Source organism: Numenius arquata, chromosome 3 (assembly GCF_964106895.1).
Source record: "Numenius arquata chromosome 3, bNumArq3.hap1.1, whole genome shotgun sequence".
Lineage (NCBI taxonomy): Eukaryota > Metazoa > Chordata > Aves > Charadriiformes > Scolopacidae > Numenius > Numenius arquata.
In genome coordinates, this window is record NC_133578.1 from 39,030,215 (window position 1) to 39,048,267 (window position 18,053).

Sequence of the window (18,053 nt, forward strand, 5' to 3'; positions counted from 1 at the left end):
TTCTCAGGCCTTCTCTAGAGCAAAATCTTCGTGCTTTGCAAAAGCATAAAATATCTTGGAGGAGTAACTGGACAAAAGGCAGTTAGCTCACCTGTGTCTTGGTCCTGAGGGCTGGGGGTTTGATTTACACGTATTCACTATTTACACATAATTGTCTCCCGTTACAGGAGCATCCACTGGTCTTTAGAAATCTTTCCATGTACTTGTATCTACACTGCGTCCAGCTCTCCTGATTTTTTACTACCTGATGGCATTTTTACTGTGGGAAAGGACTCTATCCTCCATCCCGCTCTGCCGTAAGGCTCCCCACTTCACCAGTGTGGTTTCCCAATGGTAGCAGGACCGGTCCTGCACAAAAGTCTGTTTTGGATGGTCCAGTTAGAAACGCTGGTATGCACGTGTGTAGCATTTTATATAATTTAGCCACAGCGTAACTGAGAACTGGTGGAAGGTTGGGACTTCTGGGAGAGATTGCAAGGATCTGAGGAACCCCTGTTCTTTAAAACTATCACGTAATTACTTCAGAATTAAACACCTAATCGTTTGACCTGAGTATAAATTTCCAGATAAGTCACTGTGTAAAAATGATCCTTTTCTAATATTGTGACTACTGGTACAAAAAATGAGTTACCGCTCTGCGAAGAATTACAAGGCCACTACTGACCATTAAATCAATGGGCTGGCTACCCGTCAACCCTCATTCTGTAGCTGCAACAAAGGGCTGTACACAAATTCACCAGCTCCAAACACAGATTGTTAACACCCAAAGGAGAACAATGTTTCTCTCTTACACAAAATCCCATGCAAATATCAACTTAACGCTTTTTGTGAAACACACTACAAGAAAATACTATGTATGCTGAAAGGAATGTACATTTATGCACATGGGTGATTTTCTCCTATACCAATTTAAAAAATGTAAGGTGCTTTTGGCCTTAAACTAGTCTGATATATACGTTTGTACTAAACTAAGTTTCTACCAAATTGTTCCCATTTCTGCAATATTTTTAAGAAGTATCTTTTTAGAAACTGTATTACTCCTTTTGCTAGCATGTGGAAAACTTGCAGTAGAATATGGCCCAGCAAACTCTCGGTTATCAGGGCCAACAGGGTAGCAGGTTAACCTTAATAAAGCAACTCACAAAAACAGTGTAACATGGAAAATTAAGAAAGGAAGAAAAAAAAAAAAAGGCAAAAAAAACCCCAAACCAGCACCGACTCACATCAACCAAATACATACTATACAGAGATGAGTATGTCAAACTGAGCTCTAGTGCTTTCAAACACACCTGCACTCAGGTAAGGTCAATCACAGCCTGGATTGTCTGCAGCAGGAGAACACAGAGCTGACTTCATAAGCAACTGTGCAGCTGGCTAGTCCATTTTCTGTTCCTTTAATTAAAATGCAAAGCACTGGCTAAATGGTAAACATTTAATTAGATTTGTCTCTATGTTTCAATATTAATAAAACACACGAAAAATGCATTAAGAGCCAGCTAATTGGGGGCTCTCCAAAAGTAGCTGTAAATGAGCAATTATAATACAATTGGGGTGTGGTTCCCCAGGGATCGTCGCAGGACTGATGCTTTTTAATATTCCAACCAAAGGATTAGAAATTATTAAAAAATCCCAGGCAATAAACCATACAGATGATAGGAAGACTGAAATCCCAGCAAATTACAGCGAAGAGCAGCCAGTATTAGAGTGAGCCAGGCTGGCAGCTAAGATGGAGTCACTCACACCAAATGTCTTTTATACAGCCAAACATAAGATTGCGTATTTTGGAATAAAGCATACAGGCTACATTTGCTGGAAAACAGGGGGTCTCTAGAACACACAGATGTCAGAACTGCCTAAATGCCAGGTTCCTCATGTTAAGCTGAAACACAAAGGATACAATTTTTACTTCTACAGGATGTTGGTTAAATCAGTAGTAAAAAGCTATATACACTTTGGTTTCCGCCTTCTAAAAGCACAATGAAAAATACAGATATTTTACATTGACGAGCAACTAAAATTATTCTGGGGCTGGAAAGAAATTCCTCACTGTGAGAGATGTGAGACCCTCTATCTGTTTAGCTTATGAAAAAAGGATCAGGAGGTGAGCTGACTATACGGTACACGCCATTTCTGCAAGGAGAAAATTCTGGCTGCGAGAGAGCTCTTTGAGCTAGCTGGACAAGGTGCAAGATGCAACAACATCTGCAATTTAAAACGGTGTTCAAATTAGAAATAAAGGCAACTAGTATTATTTTTTAATACTAGGGAAGTAAGCGGTTTCTTGAGGGACGGCTGCACTTCTGCAAAGCTTCAGACCAGTGCCAGGAGAGTGTACAGAGAACCAAAGCCCTGTGCTTGCCCATCCGGTGGCTGCGGGAGCTCCAGCCATGCCAGGGCTGGGGCTGCTTCTGAAACTCAAAGCTGGTTTGGAAGATACGCTGGGGTTGGGAAAGTTACTGAGCTCAACGCCAGGCAAGAAGATGATACCTCAGGACCTCCGCATACAGGAAATCAGAGCTAATGATGTTTCAAGGCTCCTCTGCCCTTGGAAAATCTATGAATCAATAGGTAAAAAAAGAGGGAAGACATTTTAAAGCAGCGTTTCCCTGGAATACATCATGGGATTTATTGAATCACAGGTACACAGCTGAAGACCAAGCCTTTTCTTCCTACACGTCATGTAACAATGTAGACATACTTCTGCACAGCTCAGAACTTGGGTGATTTCACATCTCCATAGATACAAAGCAATGACAGAGGAGTACAATGTTACAAATACCAAGTAACTGAAGTTGTTCAGCTTGAAAAAATACCTTGCCAAAAATTCCAGCTTTTTTCACAGCTTACAGGAGCTCGGCTGAAAAGTCAAATCAAGTCAAGGGAAATTTTTTCCACGGATCTTACTGCACTTCAGAGTCTGAGCAGAAATTTCAGTTCAGGAGAATACTTTAAAATGGGCTTAATTTTCACAGAGTTCAGTTTTCACAACTCTGGGCACATGCCACATGCAGTACTGCATTCTTCTTGAATGAGTTCTTGAAAAGCAGCAAAATTTTTTTAAACTTGAAAATGGAAAGTAATTTTTTAATCTTTATTACCCAAACAATTAACAGTTCCATCATGAACATGCATCCATATAATTTCAGTATTTTTAAATGATTTATTTTATTTTTTAAATTGATTTATTTGAACCTATGCTATTAGCCATGCAAGTGACCTCAATCCAGTAATTCAAACCCCTCCAGCTTTTCTGTGGAACAAAATCTCCAAGTAATGGTCCCCTGAAAATTTCGATTTAATACTACAGTCCGTGTCAAATCCTGCGAAAGAGCTCACCTGGCACAGTGAGGGGCTACTCCAGTTCCTGCTGACAACAAAACCAAGGAGAACATCAAAGACACAGATCAAAGCAGATGCGTTTTCACTGGACTTTCCCTAGAGCTGGTCAGAGGAGAGCTGCCTGCCAACCTAGAGGCACTTTAGGCAAGAAGTCTAATCCTTATTTCCTGCTTTATTTCTTGCACCATCGCTGGGAACTGCACCTCAGGTTTCTAGCTCCAAAGGGCAGAGCTCTAGCTCTTCAGTTAAAGGACTAAACCGAACAAGTGGTAAGAGGGGAATATGCTCTTGCAAAGAGTGGCTTTAGCATGCTTGGCTAATGCTTGAATTTATGGCTTATTTTTGGAAGGAGAGAAAACATATTTTCAGCATTGCAGAAACAAATTCAGTAATGTATACCTAAAGGGAAAATTTTTTTCCTTAGACAGTTAAGCACTTCTGAGATTCCCACTGCAAGGTACCCAGCGTCAAAACCCCAGGCTGACAGCACTGATTTCAGGTAAATGAAAAAGAAGGGTGCTTTCAAATTACAATTGATTTTCAAAGCTCCAGCTACAAGATACCAATATGGGAAGGCTCTGCAAACAGTAAATACTAGCATTATTTCAGCATACGAGTCAAAATGCCAGGCACAGAGGTACCTGTCCTGGGAGAGCTGAAGTATGCGTGGTCCCTGGTACAACATTTGTTTATTACATTTCAGCTGTACACGCTGAGCTCTGCGCCGGCAGCCACTGCCTGTATTCATCTTAACAGTAAGGCTGTGTAATTCAAATGCCTCTAACGGGAACTTTTCTGCATGCATTTGATCAGAACATGAAGCAATGGGTAGAATGCATTTCAGGCTAAAGAAAAAGAAAAAAAGGAGAAGCAGCACTTAGGATTCATATGTCTGCAATATTTCTATCATAGTGGTTAAGATGCCATGGCTTTTTCAACTGGCTTCTTAACACTGATGTGACAATGAAAGCCTGCAAAGAAGGGAATCAGAAAAGCTTTATTCCCAGAGTTCACTGCCCATATTCTCTTCTGTCTAGCGCTGATGTAAATGAAGGGGATTGCCAGAGTTGGCAGATCCAAGGTATGAAACAAGCACAGAGGCAGGGGACTGATTTTATTTCAAAGCATCTTCATTTCACTCCGCCCTTTTGTCTTGCTCCTCTGCTGATTGCCTTGGAGCAGCAGGGAAGGTTGCAAGTGAAATTATCCCTGAAGTGGGACCATTATCAGCTCTTCTGTCTGCCTGGGGAAGAGAGCAGAACCAGCAGCTTGCAGCTTCGACTCCCTCATGGGGGAAGATGAACGAGGAGCACGGCTGAGCCCTAAGCACACACGCTGATGCACAGGTGCTCCCAGTACGACAGGGCATTTATATCAACCTGATGGAGTCCACTCTGGCATTGGAGAAAACCCAGGAAGCGTTGGGCTCCTCTCTGAAGGTGGGCCCTTGTTCTTTTGGACGTGTAGACACCTTGGGGGAGATTTTATGTCTGCTACTGACAGTTGGAAACAACGTTAGCAATGCCAAACCACCAAACTGTAGTTTAGACTTTAGGACCTGCTGGAATGATGAAGTATCTGATTCTGACACTCATGGCAGTTTGCAATCTTTTGAACCCAAAATATTCTCTGCCAGGGAGCACTACTGAGGAAACTCAGTGAAACGGCTTAAAACAATTCCTGAGGCACAAGCTACCCTCCAGTCCTTCCAGTCATGGCTAAACATGGCACGTAGGCCGATGCATCTACCCAGGTCTCACACGATCACATATTTACACAGACTTTCCCAAATTACAACTAGTACGGACTTTGTTAAGCTTGACACAGAAGATTTGGTTGGTTTACATTCCCAGACTGATGCGGCCTCTCTGACAGACCTTCTCCCTCTCCTGTAAAGGTTTTTAGGTGAGCAGTAAAACCCACTCATTCTTTTCAAGATATTCTGACACGGAAAGTCCCAGAGGGCTTTCCTTGGCATCTCTTGCACTTAGGATATCCTCGGTAATGCCAAGCAACGTGTACTTAGTTCCAATGGACTTCACTAAGATTTGCATTTGATAGGAGGCACCTGAGACTTCAGGCAATTTAATACAGTCATGTAAAATAAACAGTAAATACATATACATGCTGGATCTAAAAAAGCATGAGTCGCAGTCTATGCAGAAAAGTACCAAAGACTTTGTAACGCACTGACTGTCATTTGCAGCAGTGGAAAAATAGCAAAGCTGGGCCCAGCAAGCACCCACAGCGCCTAGCAGATTAGGAAAAGTGACATGTGAGCCAAGCTTGAGAAGTATTTAGCTTATTTAATGATATTCTATACTGATTTCCATTCTAGGGTTATAATTCAATGTTCGTTTCTCCAAGTCCTTTCTGCACCAGCACAAAAAACTTGTCTTAATTCTTTCATAAACCACCAGTGTAGCACATTCCCTTTCTCCTACCTCTTGACAGGTAGTAATAAGGTTCACATTTGAGTGATCTCATTTAAAGGCTTCGTACATATATATATACACACACCCACACCCTATGTGTGTGTGTGTAATACGTGCATGCACACACACAGACAGCTATTTAATTTCAGTCTATTTTAAATGGTGGATTCTGTACCTGAATTCTTTGTTTCCCAAAGCCTTAACACCTTTGTTAAACCATTTTAGCCATTTGTTGGTTTACTGTATAACAGGGTTTAGATTTTCACCTATGTAAATCGTGACGACAGAAATCGTTTGGATTAGCTAATTTAATCAAATTTCACAGGACTTATGAATAGTATTGAGATGGAATCCAGTTTCTCGGAGAGGGAGACTTATGTTTTTTAAATCAAATACAGTCCAACTGCGCTCAGCTCCATCCCAAGTAAGGCAAAATAAAGCAAAATTTGGGTGGCTATCTTAATGAAGCTGCCTTGGTACATAACTCTAAATCATCACTGAAATAATGCTGCTTATCAGGTTTATCAAGCACAAATGGCAAAGCACAAGTTGTTCGTTCCCTATGTTTCAAGATAACTCAAAAGGAATGAAAAAATATTTTAAGAAAACTGGATTTAGGTACATACATTCTTTCATCTTGCTATGGGAGCTAATATTTGCCTTTATTACTTTCAGGGTGTGATTCCAAACGTACTCAGCACTGATCTTGTTCCCATTCCTCTGGAGTCACCACTCAAACTTTTGTTAGCTCAAAAACATAGTATTGATGTTGGTTGCTTTTTTAAAGGAGATTATTACCTTGGTGTTGCAGAAGCATTTGTCTTGAAGAACTGGCAAAGGTTAAAAGAAAACCCAATAACAGAACAGAACAGAGTAACAACCAACTCTTTTTCTTGTTGAAGCAATGACTCATAAAAGGGTACAGGCATCCCCTAACTTTCAAAGGTTTTATCAGTTCTGCTCAGAACTGATCATCACCAGCGATGAGGTTTTTTAATATGCAAATAAGATAGCTGGCTGCATTACAACTATGTCAGGTTTCCAGCCAGAAGGCAGAAGAGACGAGCCTCATCTCCAGGGCTGGAAGATGAAGGAGCAGTGGAGTTTGGCAGGCTCCCGGAGGAAGCTCTTTCTCAAGTAGCTGTGCTCTGCTTTTGAGGGTAGCAGGTGAGACATACAAAAGCAAGTCGACCTTATATAAAATCCATTATTTCACACAGCACTTGGTTAAATGCAAGTTGCTGCTTAGAAATTATGGGGGCTCAACAAATGGTCCCAGCGTCTAATTTTTTTTTTTCCTGAATTCCTAACATACAACTGAAGAACTGAAGCTGTCTCGCGGCTGTAGCGGAAGCTAAAGAGACAATCAGTCATTTATACATCCTTGAGGGACACCTTAGGATATGGTAAACAAGGCAGAATGTCCCTCTATCAAGAATGCTCAGAACACTATGTCTGCTGCGGTGTCACTTCTGACATCAGATATTAACTTCTTCCCAGCCTATACCCAAATTTCCATGTCGATACATCCTGAGGGTACTGTTTAATAGCATGGTATTAATTTTGAATGCACTTTACTATATTGTAGAATACTTTACCTAAACACTTTGTATCACTGTCACCACCATTCACTAGAGTTCATTATTGCTGTAAGAATCATCAAAATACTACTGAAAGTGAATAACTCTAGGGAAGGGAAATAGAGAAATGTATCAAACAAATTAATCAATGTACACAGATACTCCAAGTTTGAAATCGAGATCATTAAAACAGACAGAATATATTAAAACCAGTGGAATATTGGTTATATTGTGAAGAACATCCCATCCTCTGCAAATTCTCTCTCTTTCTTCACAGATACACACAAGACAACAGGATAACTATTTCTTTGAAGTTCACTTCTCATCTAAAGTTAGAATATCCATGAGCTTGTACCATAATTACTGCAGCAGCTAATTATGATGCCATAGACAGACCACAGTGACTCAAGGACCAGCCTGGAACAGCAGCAGGAACAAATGCAAAGCAAACAATAATGTCTGTGCTTCCGTGGCAGCACAGTGTCTTTAGCGATAAATAGAAAAAAGAATACACAGAAGAGAGAAAACAGATGAGAGACATTTCAGAAAATGTATGATTTTCTCAAATACTCTCTACAGACAAAGTGTTTTTAAGATTAGACTCAATGTTACTACAAGCAGTGTGCAAACTTTGAAGAATGCAGGAAAAATTTACAAATACAATTCTCCATAACAGAGGATCAGGGAAAACTTGTGGCCATATTTATGGTGTTTTATGCTGCGCGGATGACAAGGCTGAGAATAAAACCGGTACTTACATCCTGAGCTGCCATTCGTTGGAACCAAAGTGAAGTTGGAGGCCCAAGGGTTACGCACGATGTCCTGCCAATGAATGGTGTCTGCGAAGCAAAGAAATTTGTTCTGGCCAACGTACACGCCTCCATTCAGTATTTCTGCATAAAAGAACATGAGAACATACTTGTAAGACTTACAGCTGATTAAATCTCTTGCTGCTTTGTGTACTGGAGAGAGGGGGCATGACATTTAAATGCAAAAAATTCTCACTGTAATCTCACTTAATAGTCTGAAAACTGGAGGGCAAGTAGCTTACAGTATTTGTCAACAGGAACCATGTATTTATATGCATAAGAAACCTGATGAAGACAGCCACACAGTTGCTAAATGATTACTGGGTTTATCTGTTGTTGTAATCAGGTATGGAACAGTACTGTTATTTATGGGTAGAAAAACCTTCAAGACTTAACTGACTTTAGAAACACAAGCAATCAACCACACTATGCTGTATTTCATTAATACATATGAACACCTAAACCATACAATAAACTAACATGCTCTGCTGGGGTAGGAATTTTCTGAGTTCACAGGACATGAGAAGAGTCCAGTCATCACGATGTCTAAAAAAGCATGTTTTCTGACCACACAGTGCTTCTGTAATACCATGATCCAAAATACTCAAATAATATATATGATTCAAAACTACCGTTGACGTGCCTTGCTGGAAGCTTTGTGTCAAAAGGAGATGGTTTCTGAGCAGATCAAAGTTGGTAGTTTTTATTTTCACATTTATATCAGTTTGTTTAAAAAAAATGGCTTGTTGCCCTGTCTCTGAGACTTGATTTGTCAAATCTCAACATGAAAATGATCTTATAGCTGTTAGTTGTACCACCAAGGTTTCCTCTGGAGCAATAACTTGGCTTTTTTACCCTCTAAACTCTTCTTCAAATTCACAATTTCTCTACTTAACCTGGCTCTCGTATTTCCAAAGCAGAGGACAATCCACGTGACTTTCATTAAATTTAACAGGACCTATGCAGTTAAAACCTCTGCACTGCTTCGTGTCACAGATTCAAGCCTCGGCAAAGAAATGTTGAAGGTTAGTTACTAATGGCACCTTAGAATGACATTAAGTGGTGCTATACAGCCAGGAGTGTCACACTTCCCACAGGGACATTAAATCTTGACTATGGTAGAAATGATTAAGGTCGGCTGATAGTTCTCATCTCCCCAGAAAACCTTTAAAAGCTTTAGTGGGAATGTTAATGTTGACAAACAACAAGGAAGTAATTACTGCAATTTTTATTAAAATTTCAGGGTTTACAGGCCACAGCATGTAGAGGAGGTAGCCCTCAAGAACAGAACATATTAAATAAAGGATCATCTGTAAGTACATCCTTCCACCATATTAATAAGTTCGGAGTATTACTATTTCTTAGAAACCTCGGGTTTAAAAGCTTGGCTTTTCATTGAAAAGGAGCTTAAAAATGAAAACAATAATAATAATCTTATACAGAAAAGAGCCCGGATTAGAGATATACCAATGATCTGTCTGTATGATATTCTTATGATCCCTGAAAAAAAACCATACAGCATCTGTTAGCAATTCTGCTCTGGGGAAAAATGGGACTTAGAAGAACACTTGAAAAAATGACTAGTGATGATTTCTCTGTGTTGTCCCAGCTATACAGGATTACCTAATCCATTATGGCCCAGATTTTGATTAAAAGTAACATCTAATAAGCCATCAAAACCTGTAAAATCTACATTCATAGCTTCTTAAACACACACACACGATTCCAAATAGTGTCACTCTCAGTGGGTACATCTGAACACCTGCCACTGGCATAATTTCTGGTTTTTGGAGCATTCACTCATGACAATACCTATCAAATTTTCTTTTCTGCTAGGAACTTTGATGCATTCTTGTATAGCAGGCAGCATCTCACTCTGAACATAATTCTAATAGTTTCAATTTGTGGAGAAAGACTTTTTTCAGCATAAAAGTAACCGGAAAGTGTCCCCTCTGTACTATAAGGAAGCTGACAGCTTTCCCCATAATTTACTAAAAGCAAACAGGGAAAATGCTCTGACTGCCCTCACCACTGAATAATAAGCATTGTACCTGCCGCCCTTTCCCAAAAATGTGATGCAGTATCTTATTTACCCTGCACTGTACCATTTTTCACAGGTGACAGGATTAAAGTTTACAGGTCTATTCATGAGGTGAGATGTTAATAAATCTGAGTTCAGGTTTATTACCATATCAAACCATATCAAAGATGGGCTCTTACAGATATTAAATAACTCTGAATTCAAAGTTTAATACAATCTTTAAAGTACCTGTGCTTGACTCTTCCTGCTCTGTGGGATCCAGATTCATTCCCTTTCTACCTGCCCGTTCCAAGCTGCTATGCTACTTTTCTTTACGCTTGAGTCCTCGGCATGTGTAAATCAGCACAGATGCATTGGCTTCACTGACTTAAATTCAAACGCGTTTTTCAGTTCCCTGCCCTCTCTTAGCAAGAACAATGTCTGGAAAGACCGACTAAACCCTGTTACATGTTAAGCAAATGAAGCACAAATGTAATCAACATACAATAGAGTTACTGTATAACGAACTCATCATCATAAAGTCATCATCTCATTTTAATTTACAGCACTGAAAGTGAGAGATAAAGTTAAACAATAAACAGGAGGAGAAAGGCAGGCAACTCTGCCTATGCAGACCAGCTAGCAAAGGAAACCAGGCAAAAAGAGATTTCTTCTCCGGTGTGCAACACCTGAGGTGCCTCTTTGCTGAACTCGTTCTGAGGCTGGAGCAGGAAAGAGAATGCCAAGTCCTCTAGTGAATTTTGTGATTTCTGCTGCAAAGAAAGAAGCCAGTTCCTGCAAAGAAGCACTAAAAAGGACTGCTCATAGTGGAATATATTTTAAATACCATTTTGGGGAGAGTATTTTTGTCTTCTAAAACAATTTTTTGTGACACTGGAAAATTGTTAGCCTAAGTACAGCACTGCTGCCTGGGACAGGAGGCAGAGCACTCAGCTCTATCAACTGCTGCCTGAAATACCTACCATGCCACGCTGGCAGCAAACGTCCCCCTTGGACTTCTACACTGCTCAGGGACACAGAGTTACAAATTAGCTTTCACTGGGAAAAGAGTCCCAAAAGGTGTCAAGACAATTTTGGACACCTTCCTATAAGGTACTGATGGCCACACTCAAGACTACAACTATCTCCCATTTTAGCACCGGGGCTGCAGCTCCTCCGAGCAAAGAAGTAGCTCCAAGGTGTTTTGCCACTTGATTCTGAAGTGAATGCAAAATCTTATCATCTTCCTTATTAGAGCTATTTTACTGGCTTAAAAGCAGTATAAGTCTGTAACCAAAGTTATATGAAAAGAAATCAGCAAGTGCGCTTGCCACTGACTTCTGTCATTATTTTGCTTATTGCTGCCAAATGATTGTGGGGAACTTATATCTGCATATTATTAAAATTCTATTAAATGGTTATTTATTCAGGAAGCTAAATCAGAAATGTATTATCCATTATATCTGCTATTTCCTTGCTTCCGTTAGCCCAGTGATGAAGCAGAACCATTACCACATAACTTGGTACACATTACCGCATTACTTGGGTAACCTACCATATAATACTTACAATACTAACAGGAGAAATAGAAACATACAGGTCTCTGGCAACGATGAAACACAAGTATCTTACGCTTTCCATAAAGTGCCATGGAACACAGATAGATACACCACGCATAATTTATACTTAGTCTGCTAAGTTCAAAAAAGGGCTAAATTCATAATGTCTATTCTAATAGAATGAGCTTGACTGGAGTCAGTGAAAATGCATCACCAGCCACCAGAAGCTTAAGATCACTGTAAAGAAGGCAAAGGGACACTAGCTCTGCAAGCGTGTCGTGTCTGTTTAGACCAGAGACAGAAAGAACTCTTCTTCATCCATCTGTTAAAAGGGCATTTTCTTCAGCTGACTTTTTCTTGTGTACAGTGTAATCCCTCACGGTCTGTTATCTAATTTCTAATGCGGATTAAATTGGCAAAACATGTTTACATTCGCAACGTATCCTGAAGTGCACATTAACTCGTGTGTGTTGACATGCTGTGGGGGCTGTAGGCACCTATTTAGCAGTAGAATCTGGCTCTAAAATGGTAATAAAATTGCCATTCCTATTCAAGGTTGCAAATTAAAAGCTCTTCTCTGGTGCTATGAAGCCAGCTGGCACAATGAACTGGGAGGCGGCATAGTGAGAGGGAAAAGAACTACCTCTGAAGTGGGCAGAGAAAAGAGTTAATTAGGAAAAACTGTTGGTCATGGCCACTGTAAACACTTCAAAAGCAAAACAGAAGATATCTTATACCTTCCAAGCTGATTGTTTGCTAAGGAAACAGCTATCTTTTACACTACACCATATACAGCTATACTCTGCACATACACATTACACAATGCATGTTTATGATACCTTCATTTTCAAGGTCAGCCTCCATTAGAGCTGAAGCATCTTTGTATGCTGACAGTGCCGCGTCTTCGCCATCATCACCCAGGTGATGGGGATCTGTTGTCAGACACTGTATCACTCTCAAAACACTGTCATATTTCACCCAAGATGTTGAATGCATTATCTGAAAATGGCTTTGGCCTGGAAATTTCATGCCAAACCAAGTCTTTTGATCTCTTAGCACAGTTGATTGGTGATGACCCACTGGGAAGCACTTCAGGTCCATCACTAATAAGCTATGTCTTAAAGGGTAATGAGAACTGGGTGCTTTAGGAGACAATAGCTCATCCATCATCAGTCAAGATCTGAAGTTTTTATACAGATGATTTAAGAAGAGTTGGACTGTGTAAAATTGAAATGTCACATTTGTATTGGGAGATGGGGGGAGCTTGGTAATGAAAATGAGAGTTTTAACCTTCTCCATTTCAGCTCAATGACCATACTCAAAAGCTCATGGATGTGAAATCTGTGTACCAGCTAGAAGCCCCAGACAGCCTTCGATCTCAATTATACAATTTCAAGTAAAGATTATTTGGGTCATTAGCTGGAAGTCAGTTTCAAGGCTTGATGGTAACAGCAAGATATTCTTTATTTCTATCAAAAGCAATCAGTGTTATGTGCAGGCTGTGGGTCTGCACTTCCAACTGCTCAATATCTAAGAACACTGGATTGTAGCACCTGACCATAAATCTTCCAAATCTAGCTACCTGTTTTGCTGCTTAAATAAAAATGCAGTCATTTGATTACTTTTCACTGAGTTTGATGGGGTACCCTTTTCAACATTGCACCACAGATATGTGTGTAAATGGGCTCACAGGGTCCTTGCGAGTCATTTAACTACTTCATTAAAGGACAACAGGCTCTGGTCAAGTCTTTCTTTAGCGATCTCCCCAAAGGGAATATCTGTTTCATGAAAGTGTTTGGTCATAGTAAACCAACTGAAAGAAGACATTTCTATCTGCTCAGATTATTCCTCTGTGCACGCCCTGAATTCTTCTTTCTCCCAGCGATATTAAAATTAAGACATCAAATCATTTAGCTGGTTACTTAGTAAAAGGAAAAAAAACCAGAAGTGTTTAGGCCCAAGTTTACATTTAAATCATGTCCTTCCCCTCCATTCTGGAGGGGGTTTCCTGCTCCTGTAATAATTAGTCTGCTTTGAGAAAGGAGAATACAAAGACGTACTGATTCCAACCAACACTACTTTCGTTAACCATACACCTGCCATCAGTATCACATATCCTTGATGTTCATTAACAACAGGGTAGACATAAAGCTGTATGACCAGCCTTAGCCCCAGCATTTCCTTTGCAGATGTTAACTGCAGAAGCAGCAGTAGCTGTTTACAATGTTATCCACCTCATTTGTTTGCTTCTTTTCCCATCACTGGCTTTTGAAAGCTGTTTGACCCTGTTGACTTTGCAGGTGAGAAGCTTTCATATATTACATGACTCTGTTACAGGGATATTAATTTTCAGAAGGAGATGCTAATTGCCTCACTTCTTCGTCCAGTCAAATTCTGATCCTGATGCCAGCAGCCAAGTGCTTAATGTACTCTTTTCTTAATATAATTTTGTGGGGTGACAGGTAGATTAACAGACATAAACCATAACATTTTAACAATCCACGTGGCTTCCTGCGAGTTTCTGCAAATCAGGGAGAGAGGCAGAAAAGGGCCTGGAGGTCTTTGTGGGTGGCAAGATGGACATGAGTCAGCAGTGCATCCATGCAGTGATGAAGGGTGATCACACAGTGGGCTACAGGAGCAGAGCGAGCAGGTGAGGGGGGTGATGACGCCCATCTGCTGGGCACTCCTGAAGGTGCACCTGAAGCACTGGGTCAATTTTGGGCACCCCAGTACAACCCAGTTGTTGCCAAACTAAAAGAGAATCCGAGGAAGGACTGCTATGGTGTTTAGAGGCTGGAGGACTTGTCACATGAGGAGAGGTGAGAGGATCTGGGTTTGTCTAACCTGAAAAAGAGATGACTGGGGGACACCTAACTGCAGACTGCCTCTACCTAAAGGACGGCTACAGGGGAACACAGAGCCAGATTCTTCCCAGAAGTGCACAGATTAAGGACAAGAGGCAACGGGCACAAGCTACAACACGGGAAACACTGATGAAACATCAGAAAAATATTCTTCACAGCAAGAGTGGTTAAGCACAGGAGCAGACTGACCAGAGAGGTGGTGCTGTCTCCATCTGCAGAGATTTTCATAAACAATGAACAACCTGATCCTTGTCTGAAGTTAGTTCTGCTCTGAGCAGAAAATTGCACCAGATGACCTCCAGATATCCCTTCCAACCTAAATTATTTTGTCCTTCTATGATTATTAATCATCTACTACCACGATACTTAGAACACTCCATAAGTAATCCATTCTCTCCATTTTTATAAAAGCATACTTCATTTTAAACTTTTATCTACTGATAAGCATTTGGTGATGCAAAACACCCATCTGGAAGATAACATATATTTAAAAGCATGTCACGTGTGTGTATAAAGTGCTACGGTATTTGAAATACATAACCTCTGCCACCGTCACTGCCCCCCATTTCATGCAAAGGGGACATCTGGACTAAGAACCATTACAGCTTTGAGTATGAAAGAACTGTTGCCCTTCAATCTTTTGATTTTTGTTAGCAAAAAGAAAATCGTATTCATTTAAGTCACTGTAATGAATCACTGATGAGTTTCAAATTACTGTCTATGGAGAGCATGACACATCACTAGCTCGCCCCAGAAGGCACGCTCTGGAGCTCAGTAAGAGCAGCAATATGCCAACAGTCAGAAATGAGCAGTCATTTCATTCACAGGGGCCATGACTTAACATTCAGGTAGCACAGCACTACCCGATGGGGATATGCGCGTCCCGGTTAGCAGCAACTGCGCAATCTGGAAGAGGTGAGCCATTTCTGCAGTGGTATGCACACTGGTATGTGCTCTTCACTGAGTCCTCTGAAAACACACCATTATTTGGTAGTGCTTACCTTTCAGTTCTTCCAAAACCCATACCTCTGAGTATGAATTTCAGCAAGAAATCACAGCTGTGGGGATCTGATTATTCAAAAGTCACTAAAACCTGCTGAACCCTAAATAAATCGTCTCTCTTCTGCCCTGCTCTTATTCTTTGGCAGAAACCCAGCAGAAGGTGCAGAAAGTGAGATGATGTGCAGCAGACTGGGTGTACCAACAGGGCAAACAAAGTCTCCCTGGTGTCCCAGCGGGCTCCAGAAAGCCTGAAGGCTCTGACAGATACCCCAGTACTAGAATTCATTTCTGCAGTTTGGTCACCTTTAACGGTGAGCATTCTGTGGGACATTATATGGTGTAATAACCCAAAGCAGCTGTATCAGCACTTGCCTTGCAGTCTTTCATGACACAGTCCCTGCTTTCTGTGTCAGGCATCCTCCAAATTTGTTCAGTGAAGACTGAACAGATCCCAGCGTCACTTCCGCCCTCTTGAAATGCTCCCCATGCCCTATAGCTGCAACAACTCCTTCATCTGTCATACCAATCAGTCTCTGCAAAGGTGCAGCAACAACAGACAACTAAGCCACCCTTCCTTGCTCATTGTGATGATTTCACGTTCATTTTTCCTCATAACTTTTCTAGAGCTTTTGCTGTGATTGAAGTGTTTGTCCAGATGAACGATGCCCTGAGGGGCAGTATTTTATTTGCCAGCCCCACAGCAACATGGGTGTCTTCCAGCAGTTCCCTCATGCCTCCAGAACGTTTCCATTGGCTGCTGAGTCACCCACAAACTCTACAGAGAACTACCAGTCAAGGCTTCCTGGGGGTAAGATTGCAGACTGATCCTTCAACTGTCCTCCTTCGCCTATGACCAGCTGTTCTGCTAGTTCAGAGTCCTGGTGTATGACCAGGAACTACTGGACATGCTGGGACCTAAACCTTACTGTCCCATTACTCCAACAGGGACTCATCCCACCTCCTTCCTTCTCTGATCTCAAGGGCAGGCAGCCAACAATGAAGGGAGTCTGAAGAAGCACAGGGCAGCAGTGGAGACAGCGTCCTATTCCAGGCCAGAAAAAGTGGAAGCTGGTGCTTGGAGCCACCTAACAGGTATGAGGTTCACTGAGCCAAACTGAACCCTTAAGGAAACCAGCTATCCACTGAAGACTACCTTACATTTTATATCATATCATCTATGTGGGCCAAATTTGAGAAATGTCACTGAGAGCACTTATTTTTATTTTTTCCCCTAAACTTTTTACAAAGTTCTCTCCTCATAGGATGTTCATATCATTTCTCCGCCCAGGATGAGGCTACATACTTTGACTGATTCACTTCTGTGTTGCCAAGACAGACACAAGCATTTTAAATGTCTCTCCTTGTCAGGACATTTGCTATAGAATATTTTGATCAAACCTGTAATGTTTCATGTCTGCTGGTGGCAGCTCTCAATTTATCTTTTCCCTCTGCTGAGGTATGTAACTGCGAGACTACTGTGTCCCTGTTCTCCTGGCATCAGCTCTTTATAAGAGGCATCTTGTGAGTAAATTCTGCATGGTAGTTTGTCTGCCATTACTGCTGCACCGCTTCCAAGTGGGCTTTTCACATGGAAGTCAAGCTGCAGGGCCAGAGGCATCTGAATGCAGCAGGGTTTCCCTGCAGCATCCCCAGGAGCTTCAACTCTGGCATTATCTGGTGGTATATTTTTCAATTCTTTTCATACAACCACTGACAAATTCAAGAAGCCCACTTTCTATCCCAAGCACATCTGGCACTCAGGCCGCGCACTTGGCAAACAGACTGATGGCCTTCTGTCTTGGAGCGTAAGTGCCTCAAGTACATCCTGATTGGCATCAACATGCAGAAATTCCTTCTCCCTTTGAAAAAAATAGTTAAGATCTGGATGTAGTGGTAATTTCCTCTATTTTGTGAAAGGCTGTGAAAAATTACTGGCTCCATAGAGCCCTTCTCTTTCAAAACTGTCATAATGTGGCTTGGAATAAACCTGGAAGGGTGCCCAGACCCACGTCCAGCTGCATCCTGCGTTTCAGTACAAGCATTTGCATACGGGCTGGTAATTGGCATGCAGCTGGTTTTATGCCAGCTCCAGCAATTGCATAACCTAACTAATCTTTTTTTCTGGGCTCGAAAGAGGAGTCTGTGTCCGCTGAGCTTAAAATTTCTATATGGGATCTGTTCAAGTACGCTCTCACATTTCTATGCCACGTTGTTAACCTCTCCTGAGATACGGTGTCAACTCTTCGAAGAGGAATTTTAATTGAAATTTGTCTGAGGTGGGAAGTGCCTGTGCCTTTCCCTGGCTTTCCTGTACTGAAACTGTGCGAATGACATGCTGAAAATCCTCCTCCCGCACAGAGGACTGTGAAGTGACTCTTTGGCTCCTACAAGGACCTTGGGTTGCATTTGCCCTCCCGGCACTGTGGCTGGGGACGGCCAGAT

General features: G+C 41.3%; 1 protein-coding gene across 1 annotated transcript in view; it reads right to left on the reverse strand.

The window, feature by feature from the left end:
• Nucleotides 1–18,053, reverse strand: part of ERBB4 (erb-b2 receptor tyrosine kinase 4) — a 401,663-nt gene that overhangs the window by 204,337 nt on the left and 179,273 nt on the right. The window contains exon 4 of the mRNA XM_074145843.1: nucleotides 8,113–8,247. Within this exon, the coding sequence (XP_074001944.1) occupies nucleotides 8,113–8,247 (135 nt within the window). The remainder of the gene's footprint in view (nucleotides 1–8,112; nucleotides 8,248–18,053) is intronic.